Source organism: Taudactylus pleione, unplaced genomic scaffold, assembly GCF_031769625.1.
Source record: "Taudactylus pleione unplaced genomic scaffold, aTauple2 ptg000021l, whole genome shotgun sequence".
Lineage (NCBI taxonomy): Eukaryota > Metazoa > Chordata > Amphibia > Anura > Myobatrachidae > Taudactylus > Taudactylus pleione.
The window spans coordinates 12,249,460-12,265,880 of NW_028284423.1; the positions used below are offsets into that span (position 1 = coordinate 12,249,460).

General features: G+C 48.4%; 1 protein-coding gene across 1 annotated transcript in view; it reads right to left on the minus strand.

Annotated features, from left to right (window-relative positions):
* Positions 1 to 16,421, minus strand: part of HPF1 (histone PARylation factor 1) — a 40,424-nt gene that overhangs the window by 20,488 nt on the left and 3,515 nt on the right. The window contains exons 3-4 of the mRNA XM_088448461.1: positions 15,536 to 15,719; positions 8,956 to 9,054 (exon numbers count right to left, since the gene is read on the minus strand). Coding sequence (XP_088304587.1) covers positions 8,956 to 9,054; positions 15,536 to 15,719 — 283 coding nt within the window. The remainder of the gene's footprint in view (positions 1 to 8,955; positions 9,055 to 15,535; positions 15,720 to 16,421) is intronic.

Genomic DNA, 16,421 nt, shown 5'->3' on the forward strand with positions numbered 1-16,421 from the left:
TTTTAAATTTTTATATATTTATAGGTATACTATTTATATGAAGATTTTATTACTTATATATGTATATATTTATTATGTACATTTGGTCACTTAAATGATTAGCGTAAGGTTTGGTATATTGAATTTTGTGTATTTTGGCATCTTACAGATATACGTTTCTGATAGGTTAACATGGGATAAATGGACCCTCCAAATTATGAGCCTTAGCCACCACTAAAGTGCATGCGATGTATTTTTGCTATACGGAAGGCATGGTTGCCGATATGTCACCTCCGGGATTAGTGGGGCATTCCTACTACAAGCCCCATATATCCTTGCATTGTGTGACATGGACTTCCGGGATCGGCGGGACTATTTGACTACAAGTCCCAGAATCCTCGGGTTGTGTGACGCGGACTTCCGGCCATTGCACCTGGAGTAACGGGACTTCATGTCCGTCAGCAGGATATAGTGCCTGGACGTTACCTATGTGGGTATTCGATACTTGGGGAAGGAACTATTTATCCCAAGCACCCTATATCTTACATGAACCACCGGAAGGATATGCACTAAAAGACACACGTGGATTTGTTTATGGGTAGGACCGGAAGTGACACGGATGCCGTTTTCTGCGCTGTAAAAACAAAATGTTTTGGGTGTGTGTTTAATATGGACAATTTATTGATTTTAAACATATAAGAGTAGAGGATTTTAATGATTGTATGTATTGTTATATATGAATCTATGTTTTGAACTGTACAAATATACATTGAAATGAAGATGGCTCCTCTCAGCAATCTAGATTTTGATTGATAAGGGTATTTAAGGTGACCCATATCACTAGACCCTCATTGCCTTGACAAAGACCTTAATGGTAGAAACGCGTTGGCAGCAAAGAGGGGCCACAGGATCCACCCAGAACCAGTGTGGGATAGATGAGGACAAATAGCTGAGGCTGAACCCGGGTTTTTTACATCTTCCCAGTTATTACATGCATCTGCTTACCTGGATTCTGGTAGGAGGCCAACTTCACCTGTGACTATGGTGTATTGATGTTTCAAAGGATGCTCATTATCCATCTAGAAGCTCCTTTAGTGTATTGTACTGTATGTGCTTATGTGGATATTAACTTGTGCTCTGAATAAATGTGCTTTATACATTAAGTATCTTCCATACAAGCATTTTTATGCACATGGTATCAGTAATTTTGGAAAAGGTTCCATTTGTATTTTAATGAATTCATTGTTAGACCATCTGCACTAGATTTCTTTTCCTATTTTCACATGTTATGATATACATTGCTTATACCTCACCACTATTCGGAGATAAGAAGTCCAAAGATATCCGTGATACATATAAGCTAAGTATCAGTTGATTATTTTTTGAGCAGGCGCTACGGTGGGATACCTGACATTTTTGCAAGTTTTACTACTGGAGGAGTTAGATACCTCCCCCTTAGGAGATCTCACCTAAGCAGTCAGCTTGGCGCAAACATATAATACCACTTTATTTGTGTGCTCATTATCCTTGCCTCTGCCAGCTATAACTGCAGAGCAATGTGATATACAATCTGGTACTGGGTATAATGAAACCACCGAGTACGCAAGATACCCGTAGATTTGCAATATAGTGACCCTGTCTGATGCTTGGTGAATGCTGCAGGAACACACAGCCAGATATGGCAGAGTGCCGAGCACAACTGTATGTGACCAACCTCACAAATATGAAGCCTTATAGATATGAGGTACAAGAAACACCCTGGCTACACCTGTATGTTAGGGTAGAGTGAAAAAAATATGAGATATGGTAAGAACTTACCCTAGTTATCTCTATTTCTACGAAGTCCATAGGGTTCCACAGGATACCTTGGGGTATAGGTGTGACGTCAGTCATCGGGCACCATAGAGTTAAGCTTTCAGCCTCCCAGGATGCACTAGGGTCCCCCTCCTATACCCCGCCCCCGAGCCAAGGCACCTCAGTTAGTTACCAAGCCATAGGCCGGAGGAGGAGAAGGAAGAGAGAGAAAAAAGATCTGGACACACACAAGAATCACATTCTCACCAAAGGGAGACGGAAAAACCGGTGACCAGAGCAAAGCCCATCTGCAGCACAGGTGCGACAGGGCGGGATTCCGTGGAACCCTATGGACTTCGTAGAAATAGAGATAACAAGGGTAAGTTCTTACCATATCTCATATTTTCTACTTCAGGGTCCATAGGGTATCCACAGGATACCTTGGGGATGTCCCAAAGCAGTATCCTTTAAGGGTGGGGACGCTCCTGTGCAGAAAGGAGAATCTGCCGCCCGAAGGAAGCATCCTGAGAGGCGAAGGTGTCAAACCTGTAATACCTCACGAAGGTATGGACAGAGGACCACGTAGCAGCCTTGCAAATCTGGACTGCAGAGGCACCACGTCGAGCTGCCCACGAAGGACCCACAGACCTAGTGGAATGAGCCTTCACAGAAGGAGGAACCGGCAGGCCTTCATGAAGATAAGCTTCAGAAATAGCCATACGGATCCAGGCTGCCAAAGTTTGCTTTGAAGCAGGCCAACCCTTTTTACGGAAGCCATAGAGGACAAACAAGGCGTCCGACTTCCTAAAAGAAGAAGTGCGGTCAATATAAGTCCTTAAGGCCCGCACGACATCCAAAGAGGCCTCACCCACTGACAGACCAGGTGAGTTAAAGGCCGGAACAACGATTTCCTCGTTAACATGAAACTGGGAAACAACTTTGGGAAGAAACTCGGGCCGAGTGCGGAGCACTGCCCTGTTCCCATGAAAAACCAAGAAAGGGGGTTTACAAAAAAGAGCCCCTAAATCAGAAACACGTCTGGCCGAAGCAATAGCCAGAAGGAAAACAGTCTTAGCTGTTAGCCATTTAAGATCCACTGAGCCCAGTGGTTCAAACGGCGGTCCCTGGAGAGCTCTCAGGACCACAGCCAAATCCCAAGGCGCCACAGGTGGAACAAAGGGCGGCTGAATACGGAGAACACCTTACATAAAGGTGCGCACATCCGGGATTGTAGCAATCCTACGGTGAAACCAGACAGACAGGGCCGAAACCTGTACCTTCAAAGAAGCAAGGCGAAGCCCATAATCTAGTCCCGCTTGTAGGAAGGCGAGTATCCGAGACAGACGAAATTCCCGCGGTGCATTACCTCTCGGTCGACACCATTGGAAGGACGTATGCCACACGCGATGGTATATCCTCGCGGAAGACGGCTTCCGAGCTCGTAACATGGTACGCACCAGAGAGCTGGAAAAACCCCTGGACCTCAGCATGGCTGTCTCAACAGCCACGCCGTCAAAGACAGCCGAGTCAGGTCCGGGTGAAGACAAGGACCCTGTGACAGAAGGTCCGGTCGTAGCGGCAACGGCAGAGGACTGTCCGCGGACAGACCCTGAAGGTCTGAGAACCAGTGCCGTCTGGGCCACGCGGGAGCTATCAACAGGAGCGTCCCTCCTTCCGGTTTGAATTTCCGGATTACCCGTGGAAGAAGGGAGACCGGAGGGAACAGGTATGCGAACCGGAACGTCCACCGGACGGACAGAGCATCCACCAGAGACGCCCCTTCGTCTCTTGTGCGAGACCCGTACACCGGCAACTTGTTGTTGTGCCGGGACGCCATAAGGTCGATCTCTGGAAGACCCCATCTGTCCACCAGCAGTTGAAAAACGTCCGGGTGCAGGGACCATTCCCCCGGATGAACGTCCTGGCGACTTAGAAAGTCTGCCTCCCAATTTAGCACTCCCGGGATGAAGACCGCTGATATGGCCGGAAGATTGCGCTCCGCCCATACCAGGATCCGAGAGACCTATACGAGAGCCGCCCGACTTTGGGTTCCTCCTTGCTTGTTTATGTAGGCCACGGTGGTAGCGTTGTCCGACTGGACCTGTACCGGACGACCCTGGAGAACCCGATGTGCCTGCAGGAGAGCATTGAAGACCGCACGGAGTTCCCAAGATATTGATTGGAAGCTCCGCTTCTGTCGGCGTCCACCTGCCCTGGAACAAGTGTGGACCCGAAACTGCTCCCCAGCCCCGAAGACTGGCATCCGTTGTCAACAGGACCCAATTTGGAACCCAGAACTGACGTCCCTTGCTGAGATGGGTCGTCTGTAACCACCAGGCAAGGGACAGGCGAACCTCCGGGGTGAGCACAATCGTCTGGGACTTCAGAGACTGAGGCAGCCCGTTCCACTTGGACAGAATCAGGTGCTGCAGAGGTCTGGAGTGAAACTGGGCATATTCCACCATGTCGAATACCGACACCATGGAGCCCAGTAACCTCATCGCCGAGTGTAGAGACACCCGGCGGCTGTGCAGACAACTGCGCACCCTCGACTGTAAAGCAGAGATCTTTTCCCCCGTCACGAAGATCCTTTGCTGTTCTGAGACCAATAAGGCTCCGAGGTGCAGAATCTGCCGAGACGGGATTAGAGTGGACTTCTGCCAGTTGATTAGCCAGCCGTGCCGTTGCAGTAGCGCAATGGTCAGGTCCAAGTGGCGTAGAAGGAGCTCTGGAGATCCTGCCACCAATAAAAGGTCGTCCAAGTACGGCAACATGCGGACTCCCTGCAGCCGCAGAGAAGCCGCCATGACCGCCATCACCTTGGTGAACACACGTGGTGCTGTCGCCAGGCCAAAAGGTAACGCCCGAAACTGGAAGTGGTCGCTGCGGATTGCAAACCTGAGGAACTGTTGATGGCGCAAAAGAATAGGGACATGCAGGTAAGCGTCCTGTATGTCCAATGACACCATGTAGTCCCCAGGTTCCAGCGCCAGAATGATGGACCGTAGGGTCTCCATCCGAAACTTAGGAACCCGCAAAGACTTGTTGAGAGCCTTGAGGTTGAGAATCGGACGATACGACCCATTGGGTTTCTGTACCAAAAAAAGATTTGAATAGAAACCCTGGCCCCTCTGGGAGAATGGAACAGGCACTATAACTCCAGCCTGGAGCATAGTGTGCAATACCTTCCGCAGCTCCGTAGCCTTGTTCCGGTCTGATGGTAGACCCGTGGTGAAGAATCGAGCTGGGGGTCTGTGCCGGAAAGAGAGGGCGTACCCGTGGGAGACCACCTCGAGAACCCAAGTGTCTGTCGTAGTGACCGACCAACACTGGGCGAACTGCAGCAGGCGGCCTCCCACTTTGGGATCCCCCAAAGGGAGGCCCGGACCGTCAGGCCGCAGGCTTGTCATCTGGCTTAGGGGCCGGACGTCTGGTACTCCATGCCTGCTTCCGGGGCTTGGCCGATTTCTTAGGGCCAGCCTGTCGAGGAAAAGACTGTGGTTTGGGCCTGCCCTGGGCCCTATAAGACCGAAAGGACGATGGTCCAGAACCAGAAGGAGCAGCGGCCGACGGGAGACAAGCCGATTTGGCTGCCGCCAGCGTGGCCACAATCTTGTCCAGATCCGGACCGAAGAGAACTTCTCCAGTAAATGGCAACGCCTCCAAACCCTTTTTGGAATCTGCGTCCGCCTTCCAGGATCGCAGCCACAAGGTGCGACGAGCAGCCACCGTTGCTGAAGAAATTCTAGACACCAGAGTACTAATGTCTAAGGCCGCCTCGTTGATATAAGTGGCCGAATCACGGAGATTACCAATCAACTCCGCCTGTTCGGCCGGACAGTCTGAATCAAAAGATGCCTCTAATGAATCCGCCCAGCGCTCCATCGCTCTGGCAACCCAGCATATGGCCATAGCCGGCAGTGCTGCCCCCCCCCCCCCGCAAGGGAATAAGCGGACTTCAGGCAGATCTCCACCTTGCGGTCCGTAGCATCCTTAAGGGAGGACATGGATGGCATCGGCAATGTGGCACTACGGACAAGACGGGTCACGTGAGAATCCACCTGTGGAGGGGATTCCCACTTTGCAAAATAATTATCCGTGAACGGATAAGCCACTGCCAGGTGCCTCTGCGGCTGGTATCTTTTGCCAGGCTGTTTCCACGCCTCCTCTAAATGGTCCACTAACTGACCTGAAAGAGGAAAGACTGTGGCATCGCCCTTCACATCTTTAAAAAAGGCATACTTTGATTTAGCCGCTGGGGGAACTTCGTCCTCAATCACCAAGGCTGTGCGGACTGCCCGAATAAGTCCAGGAATATATACTTTGGACTTAGCGTCAGCGTCCTTAGTATGGAGAGGTTCCTGATCGTAAGGATCCAGTATCTCCCCATCATCAGACGTCCCCTCGTCATCCTCATAAGGAGCCGACAGAGACGCCACCGGCCGTTTATGTGGCCGCATCACAGACTCCCCTTGCAACACATCCGACAAGTGCTGTACAGAACTCGTCAGGGAGTTAACCCACGCCGGCTCCTGAGAAACCGGGAGCGGGGAAATAGGGAGACTGTGGGGTACCACCAATTGTCGTGGGAAACCCTGCTTGGGTGACGACACCACCGACTGCTGGGACAAACCCATCGGCAGAAATGCGGGCTGCGGAGCTAACTGGCCCACCAAGGTTGTAAGCGCCTGAGCGAAACAAGCCCAGGGCGGCTCCTGTACCGGTGCTGTAACCGTAATAGGCCGCGCCATAGACAAACACTGCCGGCAGAGGCCCTCCGCGCTACCCTCCCCCTCCGCTAACGGTACTTTACACGTAGCACACTGTAGTCGGAGAGGAAAATCACTTTCAGACATGATGGCACCAAGTATGTGACCCCTCTCACCAATTATATATTAAATAGGCGAGAGACCACCCTGCAGCACCGCACCGCAAGGGCTTAGCAGAAAGGACAGGGACAGTAATAAAGCTGACAGTTAGAAGAAAAGTTACAGGCAGCAGCGCTAGCACAGTCACATACAATGCAAAGAAAAATCAATTCCTGCACTAACAGCGCTGATCACTCAACTACGCAGACACAGGGCCTGGTAGGACACAGCGCAGCATACACAGACCTGACCCAAATCGGAGGAGAGGTATGCGGGGAGACCCAGACCACGATGCTTCCGTCCAGCGCTTCCAGCAGCGTTCACCATGCGTTGAAAAGATGGCCGCCGAGGAGCAGAGAGGAGGCTGGCCTGGGGGAGGAGCGCTGCTACAGGACCAGTCGGCAGTGTACAGAGAGGGCTGTGTGCAGCGGGGGAGGCGCCGGCTGTGAGACAGGGAAGGCGCGCTCCCCTGGCATGCTTTTAATCCCCGGGACGCCGCAGCGCTACCGCTCTGCTGCGGTCCGCTGTCCCAGGGGGTAGTGGAAGCGCAGGTTCAATACCTGGCTCCACGCTGCAAGCCAGTCCCCAGGGAGCCCCCTGCCTGGGGACTCTGGACCATATGACAGCGGGGACCCACCGCGGGACCCCGCTGCTTACCTGCTGTCCCCCTTGAATCCGGCCATCACAACTAGCGGTGACCCCAGATGCTCACCAGCATCCCCGGATCGGTACCGGCGTTCTGGTACCGGCGGGGGTGTAGGGAAGACAGCATGGACGTCAGGACTGACTGTCCATGCTGTTCATCCAGATGTGCAGCCACAGCTGCATGAAGAAAAAGCTTCAGGGGCTCTTCTAGCCCCCACTCCAACAGGTGCACCCGACTCCGGCCGGGCACCAAACTAAACTGAGGTGCCTTGGCTCGGGGGCAGGGTATAGGAGGGGGACCCTAGTGCATCCTGGGAGGCTGAAAGCTTAACTCTATGGTGCCTGATAACTGACGTCACACCTATACCCAAGGTATCCTGTGGATACCCTATGGACCCTGAAGTAGAAAAGGGTACTGATATATGCTGACAGTAGAAACAGACAGACAGGCAGCGCTAGCACAAGTCACATACAATGCAGAGATACTGCTGCACTATATACATTGGCACTATACTCAACTACACAGACTCAGGGTCTGGTAGGCTATTATAGCGCTACATACGCTTACTCCGGGGAGAGGTATCTAGGTGGAATGGACCACGTGCTGTCCTGACAGCTGCAAATGCACCACTGAAGAAAATGGCTACCGGAGACCTCAGAGGGGGTGTGGCCGAGAAGGAGAACAGTTCAGAGAAGCCAGACCACAGAGAAAAGGCGCCCTGAGCTGAGGGGAGGAGCCACTTTAATGGGGAAACCGTCTCCCCTTGCTGATTATTTAACCCCCGGGATGCTGGTTCCCGCACCAAATATCCCTGGTTGTCTATTGGAACGCGGTGGATAGAGCCTGCGTCCACACTCAGTGGTGATCCGCCTTACCTGTCCCCTTAGCATCCGGCTGCAGTCTGGGTCCTCCTACGGGACTATGGCTAGCACTGACCCCGAGATGCCATGCGGCCGGCGGTATTTCATACCGATTCCCTCGTAACAGCTACAAATGATATTTCATGTTTTTAATCCTAATAACTTTTAAATCCTGGATTACATGGTTGCCAGCTCATTGGCCTATTGTCATTTTATCCAGGTTGTTACACTCACTGAACATTGCATGCTAAAACAGTATAACTTATTTGAATAAATGTTCAGATTCAATCATTGGGAAATCGATATATGCACCGTCCGGTATTAAAAATACAAACTGCCATACAGGGTACTGAGAAGAGTAATCTGCATTTACCTACCAAACTTATAAATTATATATAATATTTTTTTTGTGCAAACATTTATGGTACATTTGTAATTTTTTAATATTGTAGTGCATTTTGTAATATGGGTGTGAATTGTTACTTCTATTCTTAGTTTCAGTGCTTAATTAGCAATAGAGGATTCTACACTAGTTCTTTGCCTTTATTACCCAAGATACTGCAATGCTTATACCATCAAGTGCTACAGTATCTTGCATTTGTTACTTGAAGATTCTGCAAGTTTAGTGCCCTTTAGAACCACTTGTGCCTTGCGGGCCTTAGCAGCTATCTGTAAGCATTCCTTTTAATGTCACTATAAGTAAAATATACAGCATTATTACACCAATGCAGGAAAAATGCAATGTTCACAAAAACAAATGATTCCCTTCTAACAAAGAAATAAAACCATTTACATGTCAGACACCTACTTGACTGCAGAAAATACATTATCTCCAGCTTGGGAAATGAGGCATCCATTAGTAGTTTCATTAGTGCCAACAAACACAGGCAGTTCTCCTGGATAATCTCTGGAAACAGAAAGGCAGAAGCTTCATGCATAGTAAGTGAATCACACTTGGTTAAATGAACAACATGGAGTAGAGAGATTGTGACTTGGCATACTTCTTGCTGCTTCAGTTTATGGGGAGAGTAAAAGGTAAGACTGGTCCTTATTTACTTATATTTCAGGAGAGCCTGAACACACCTGACATGTTTTGTGGTACTTCATGTCAGTTAGTTAACAGTAACATACAGCAAACGTCATGCTAAAACTTATATTAGTTACACTGCCCAAATACTGCAATGCAAATAAGTATATAAGGAAATCCTGACAACTACAAAACCAGAGTGCTGTAGTTTTTACGACAAGACCATACTTTAAGGAAAATGGGATTTTGGTACTTACCGGTAAATCCTTTTCTCTGATTCCACAGGGGACACTGGAGGTGCTTACGCTGGGGGTATAGAGGCGTGGTTAGCTGGAGCTGGCACTAATTAATTCAGAAGTGTGAGGCTCCTCCCCCTCTATTCCCCACCAGCCCTCAGTTTAGAGGAGATGGAGAACAACAGGAGTGAAAAAGGAGAAATATCACACAACAAAACCATACAACATACGGAGCTAACAGGCAGGTGAAGAGCGCTGAGGTGGGTGTCCAGTGTCCCCTGTGGAATCAGAGAAAAGGATTTACCGGTAAGTACCAAAATCCCATTTTCTCTTTCATCCACTAGAGGACACTGGAGGTGCTTACGCTGGGGACGTCCCAAAGTTTTCCCCATGGGCGGGGGGCACTCTGAGGAACCTGCAGAACAAGGCGGCTAAAACTTGTGAACCAATGACCAAGTGGCCGCATGGCACCATTGTAAGAGGAGGCACCTGCACCCACAGAACGTGTGGGGCCGACTATCATTACTGACATCACTTGACTACTTAGAGCTCAACCCACATCAAGGGTAGAAGACACACCCGAGCCGTCTACCAAAGGAGGCACCACCAAAGGTTGGCTTGTGTGGGAAGCCGACCTCACCTCAGGGAGGAAAGCGGCTACAGAGCCCCCCCATTCCGAAACACTGCACGCCAAAGACAAAGCCAAGAGAAGCCCCAAGGAGCTATAGGTGGTAGAAAAGGTGGCTGCTCCCGCAACACCCCCTGAAGAAATGGCTGCATCTCAGGTATGAGGCGCAACTTACGGTGAAAGAAAATGAGAGTAACAGAAACCTGCACTTTAGAAGATCCCAATCGCAGGCCAGAAACTAATCTGGTCTGGAGAAAAAAAACAAAAAACGGGACAACCTCAAAGTCCTAGACGGAAAGCCTCGACCGGTACCCCTGTCATATAAGAGCGCCCGATTCGATGATAATGCACAGCCGTAACCGGTTTCCTGTCGCGAAACATGGTGGGAAAAAATAAAAATGAGTCTGTGATGCTTTTGAGTCCTAAAATATCGGTTCAAGAGCCACCCCGTAAAATGCAGTTGTGCTAATTTGGGGTGGACGAAAGGACCCTTTTGCAGAAGGTCCGGGCGAAGAGGAAGAGGCCACAGGACTTTTGCCAGGAAGGTCCGGGAACCAACTACTCCTAGGTAAGTTCGGAGCCACGAGAAGACTGAGGCCTACTTGTGTTTTATTCTATTTTGTAAACGAGGAATTAGTGGAATCGGAGTAAACCGGTAATCCAAGTTGTAGGACTGCTAGCGTGTTGACTGCCGTCGCCTGCGGATCCCGAGTAGTTGACACGTATGCTGGGAGCTGATGATTCAATCTGGACGCCATGGAGGTCCACCTGATGACCGCATTGACGCACGAGTGCGTGGGAGACGTCTGGATAAGGCTTCCCTTCCCCTAGGGATGGATGTCCTGGCGACTTAGGTAATCTGTTTTCCAGTTGTCCACTCTCGGGATGGATACTCTGCCGACAGGATTACTGACTGACTGTCGGCCCACCAGAGAATCTGAGTTACTTCTCGCATGGCCATGAGACCTCGAGTTCCACCCTGGCGGTTGACGTAAGCGACTACCGTCGCTTTGCCTGACTGAACTCTACCCGGAAGAGACCTTAGCAACTTTGCTGCTTGTAGCAGAGCACAGTAAATTACTCTGAGTTCAAACTCACTTATGGGTCACACTGTTTCCAGAGGGGACCAACGAACCTGAAAGTGATAGTCAAGGACCACTGCTCCCCAGCCTCGGAGGCTGGCGTCTGTAGTCCATTTCTGAAATTCCAGGCCGCCAAGAGATTGTTGGATTGTGTCCACCAGAGTAGACCAGTAGCCGGGACAAAATGGATCAGTCGATGTAGATACAGGAGAGACCCTGACCCCTTTGATAGCAGGTCTAGCTGGAACACTCGGGAGTAGAATCGTCCGAATTGTAGTGCCTCGAAAGCAGCTATCATCTTCCCCAAGAGACGTAAACCAAGAAGCATGGACACCCTCTTTGGTCTGAGGACTAGCTACCGGATATCCTGGCTTAGTCTACCAGAATGAAAATCCTCTGCAATGCCGTATCCAGGATCATCTCCAGAACTGGAGTCTCTGGGACGGACTGATGTTGGATTTCTAGAAATTGATTATCGAACCATGTTGGATAAGTGTCTGGTATGTCAGCTAGGCGTGGTCCAAGAAAAGAGATTCTGATGGAGCCTTGAATAATAGGCTTTTAGGTGAAAATGCGGGGAACCGTGAATAACCCTAACGGCAACGCCCAAAACTGTTAGTGATTTTTTTTTTTTTTTAAATTGGAAAACGCAGGAAAGCCTGATGCGGTTCCCCAATGGGAACATGGAGATGGGCATCTACTATATCCAGGGAAATTAGGAACTCCGCTGGTTCCAACTCGCAAGACAGACTGAAGTGACTCCATTTTGAAACGATACATCTTCAGATACTAGTTTAAAGACTTCAGGTTTAAGATGGCTCTGACTGAACCATCCAGCTTGGGCATCACACAAAGGTCTGAGTAAAGCCCCATACCACGTTGATGCACTGGAACCGGAACAAGCACAGTTGATTGTTGCAGAGACTGGACAGCCTCTTGCTGACCAAGCCTGTTGAAAAGACCTTAAGCGAGTTATGTACCTGTCATGCAACCTTTTGTGGATGACCTCTACCTCTGCCACCCCGTGCCTACTTGGGAGCACCTCGGCCCTTACCATGAAAGGGCTGTGGCGCATGAAAAGACTGAAACGAGGGACCAGAGTAAGGCCTCCTGGATCCAAAGCATATCACCAGTGAACTGTAAATCTTCAACAACCCTTCTGGATTCTGCGTCCACCTGCCAAGAGCGCAACCAGAGAGCTCTGTGGGCAGAAATGGCAGAAGCGTATATGAGAGTACTGATCTGACTTCATGCTCTGGATGTATCGGAGTCCAAGCTCGTATTCAACTGCTCCGCCCAGCCAACTACCGCTTTGTTAATCCAGGCGCTAACAAATATAGCTCTAAGTTGAACCCACCCCTGTAGTATAAATAGATCGCAGTGTTGTTCCAACTACGATAAGGGGGTCCCCATGGTAGATTTAGGACCTGCCAGACCGCCAGAGAAGAGGTGTTTATTAAGTAACGTAGCACTCGGCATTGGAAGCGTAGTTTTCTTAGAAAGACGAAAAACAGACGCATCTACCGGAGAATATGTTATTCTTTTCCTTATCTATGATGGAAAAGTGGGTAACTGGGGGGGAAACGAAGAGGAATCTGTAACCTCTTATCCGGTTGTTTCAAGGTCGCTGAAAACCATACGAAAAGCTGTTGTGAGAAAGGAAAAACAGCCAACCTTTTTGGTTGGTTACCAAAAAGATTAAAAATTTCTGAGTAGCAGGAACAGATTTTAAATTCTGATTCACGGATCCTCATGAACGTCGAGTTCCTCGTCTGACTTTTCTGACTGCAGGACAGTCAGAGGACGCTTTTGAGTAGGTTTTTCTTTTTTGTAATAGAAAATGGAGGGTACAGTAGCCGCAGTACCTATATCCTCTGGTTTTGACAGATGATGCCCTGTGAGGGCAACAAGGGGCCCATCTCAGACCTTTCCAGAGGGGAGAGCATAAAACCCCTTCAGTAGCTGTACCTGGAAGTGACGTGAGTGAGGGCAGAAGTGGAGGCTTCTGCCCACACTTTCCAGGAAAAGAAAGTCGGCCCCTTGCGGTCTCGCATCGCTCGCCACGCTGTGGGTACGGTGGCTCATATCGCTCGCCACAAGGATGTATTCCCCCTCTATGCTCACTTGGATGGTAGGGAATGACGTTGGACACTGGCAGATGACGTCATCGTACAATTATGGAAAGGAATCTATTTCTTCCCCCTCCCAGAGGCACGGAGGAAGTAACCTCACATGCATGTGACGCACTCAGTGTGTAACCTCAGCACTGAGCTTCCCTTCCGCTATTATTAAACAAGGATGACATAATGTGGAGCCAGTAGCATGTGGCTTAGTTTGTTTGTTATTATATTAGAACAACCAAAACAGCTTTTGAGAAGCCTATTGCTTGTCATTTATGTAGACACATATATACAGACTGTATTTAGACTATAGGTGGGAAACAGAGGAGAAAACTCCACAGCCTACAGATTAGCTCCCCTGCTCACTATACACCTTCTAGTGTATATAATTTATCTCACTGGGATCTGAACCAAGGACTTTCACACACTGTGTACTGAGCATTAGCTCTCTGAGCCACAGAGCTGTTTCACTTTTAAGGAGAATCCAGCCTTCACTTTACTCAAATGCAACACTACCTAAAAAGGGAGAGATGCAGGCATGCATTAATAAAGACGGCAGACACGCTGTTTGTAACAGCTCCATGCCGATTAGAGAGCGTCTGATTAGGCTCCGCCCCCTTTTACATGCTACGGGTGGCTAAAGTGGCTTCTATGTAGCCATTACCATCTACTGTCAGCCCCGCTCTGCTGCCTCAGCAAAACACGTGTCCAGTGGGGGCTGAGTTGAAGGAAGGGAACAGCGCTGTGTGCCATGTATGTACACAGCCTGTACTACAAGCGCTGGGCAGCGGAGGCTGCATTAAGCTTTGAAAAAGGCAGACACGCTGTTTGCTACAGTTGTATGCCGCAAGTATGGAGAGAGAGCGCCCCCGCAGATTTAGGCTCCGCCCCCTTCTTTATGGGAAGGCTTTGCCTGACTGTCCAATATGGCTTCTGCATTTTCCCTGTGTCAGCCCCGCAGTGCTGCGCTATCCATTGGGGGCTGAGAGTATAAGAGGTATGGCAGGGAGCAGCGCTGTGCGCTAATAAACCATGCACTCTGTAAAAATACAGAACGTGTCTCACGCTACAAGCAATGGTAGCGTGGGGGAGCCGGGGGATGCGCAGCTACATACTCACTGCGCTCCCCTGGAGTCTCTCTCGGCAAGTCAGCACTCTCCTCTTCTTGTTGTGGAGATGTGCTGTGGCGATAAGGAGCTGTCAGTTGCTTTTAGAATAAATACTGTGCACTCCTTCCTGAACTTTAGAAAAGTCAGGGCGCCAGGTACCCGGACCCCACCTTTGGTATAGGTGGCGAAGGGTGCCTAATTGTGTAAAAGATGCTATAAAATAATAAAATAAAATGTAATGCTGGAGCACAGCATATAGTGACCAGCTCCTAAGGCACATTTTCTAAACTGAGGGCTGGTGGGGAATAGAGAGGGAGGAGCCTCACACTTCTGAATTAATTAGTTCCAGCTCCAGCTAACCACGCCTCTATACCCCCAGCGTAAGCACCTCCAGTGTCCCCTAGTGGATGAAAGAGAAACTTTAATTTCATGAAAAATAAAAGTATGAATTGATGGTGCTGTAGCCCATAAAGGCCATCTTGAAATTAAAGGGGTGCTCTCATTTTCAGGTATTCCGGTACTGTCAGAATCTCTTTCAATAATCAAGAATGTAGCTGAGACACATCACCTGAGGCTCCTACAGGACCTTGCACTTAATTGAATCTGTACAATAAAGTGTTAAAAGTGAAAAAACTTTATATTGGTAGCTAAAGGTTAGGGATTAAACACAAGTTTAAACTGTACAAGTAAAAAATGTACGGCGAGTAGTTACATAGTACTACTCTCCAAAATGTACAGTATAAACAGGCCATAGGATTTACATTGAATGAGCATACTATATGAAGTGCATTCAGAATGGCTGTATTGAGGAATTTACATAATATCGCACTACAATTGTCTCAGATTGACAAAATAGTAGATGTTTAAATAATGATTGTAAATTGGTTGCAGCATACATGCATTACCTCCCTTTTTGCAAGGGTCATAACTGTTAATATAGCAAAGGTAGGTTTATAAAGAGGGTGACACAAATAATTTTTTTTGCAGGGAATATATCCAGTAGTAAACAAAGATGGTCTTATAAAGCAGGGTAATATAAATGTAGTACTGTATTGTCAAAAAGACATAAGAGGCAATGTAAAAAAAAAAATCTATTTAAAAAAGAACTACTGGCAGAATTACTGGGATTAACTTAATCTACAATGTAGGTTTAATGTTGTGCTAAAAACCACTTACAACACCTCACCTGTAGTACCCAATGTGAAACTGCGTTCTGCTGTCCCCTACAATGATAGTCTGAAATTCAGGGGGGTCATAGAGAAACCTCCAGTGTAGATTGTAATTAACATCTTTCTTTGCCGCCTTGTGTTTGCCAGACATAATGTCATAAGGGCCTACAAGCTGAAGGCCAAGGCTGGATTTCAGTACATCTGAAATAGAAGCAAAGGATTAATCTAAAGGATCCCTTGTGTATACTGTAACATAATCTGGAGTGACACAAAGTTCCATTACATCCCCCATCCCCCTTCCTTTCTTTTCAAAAAATAAAAAGCCACATAACTAGAAGGCTCCCGAGGTATTTTTTTTAATGCGAAATGCAAACAAATTAAACCAATCTAATAATGGCAACATCCCCAGGATTTATGCCGGGTACACACTATGGGCCTAATTCCGCAGATCAGTGATATTCTCTATACGCATCTAAATTTGGTTGCAGCAAATTCTTACTCGCAGTCAGGAAGCGTTTGTGGGAGGTAACAGAGTGATGGTAAAGGACGCAGCAGATGCAATATATATGAAAGACATATAGTTCATATCTGTGTGCACCCTCGGTTGACCGACCATCCCATATATTGGCCACAGAAACCAGCAATTTTGACTTCACAACTGGGCGGTCATATTTAAATGCCCACCCAGTTGTGATGCCTGGCAAGACATATTGTGCAGCCGATTGGCAAGTGTGGATGCTTACCAATATCGGTTGCCCAATCTGTGAGGCCATCGGTGTTGTGTGTACCCTACATAAGGAAGATTGTCCTGATCTGTTATTTAAAATATATATATATATATTCAAAAAAATTTACAAATCAGTAACGCTAATTCTTTTCTGTGTACATTTTCAAGAAACAGTG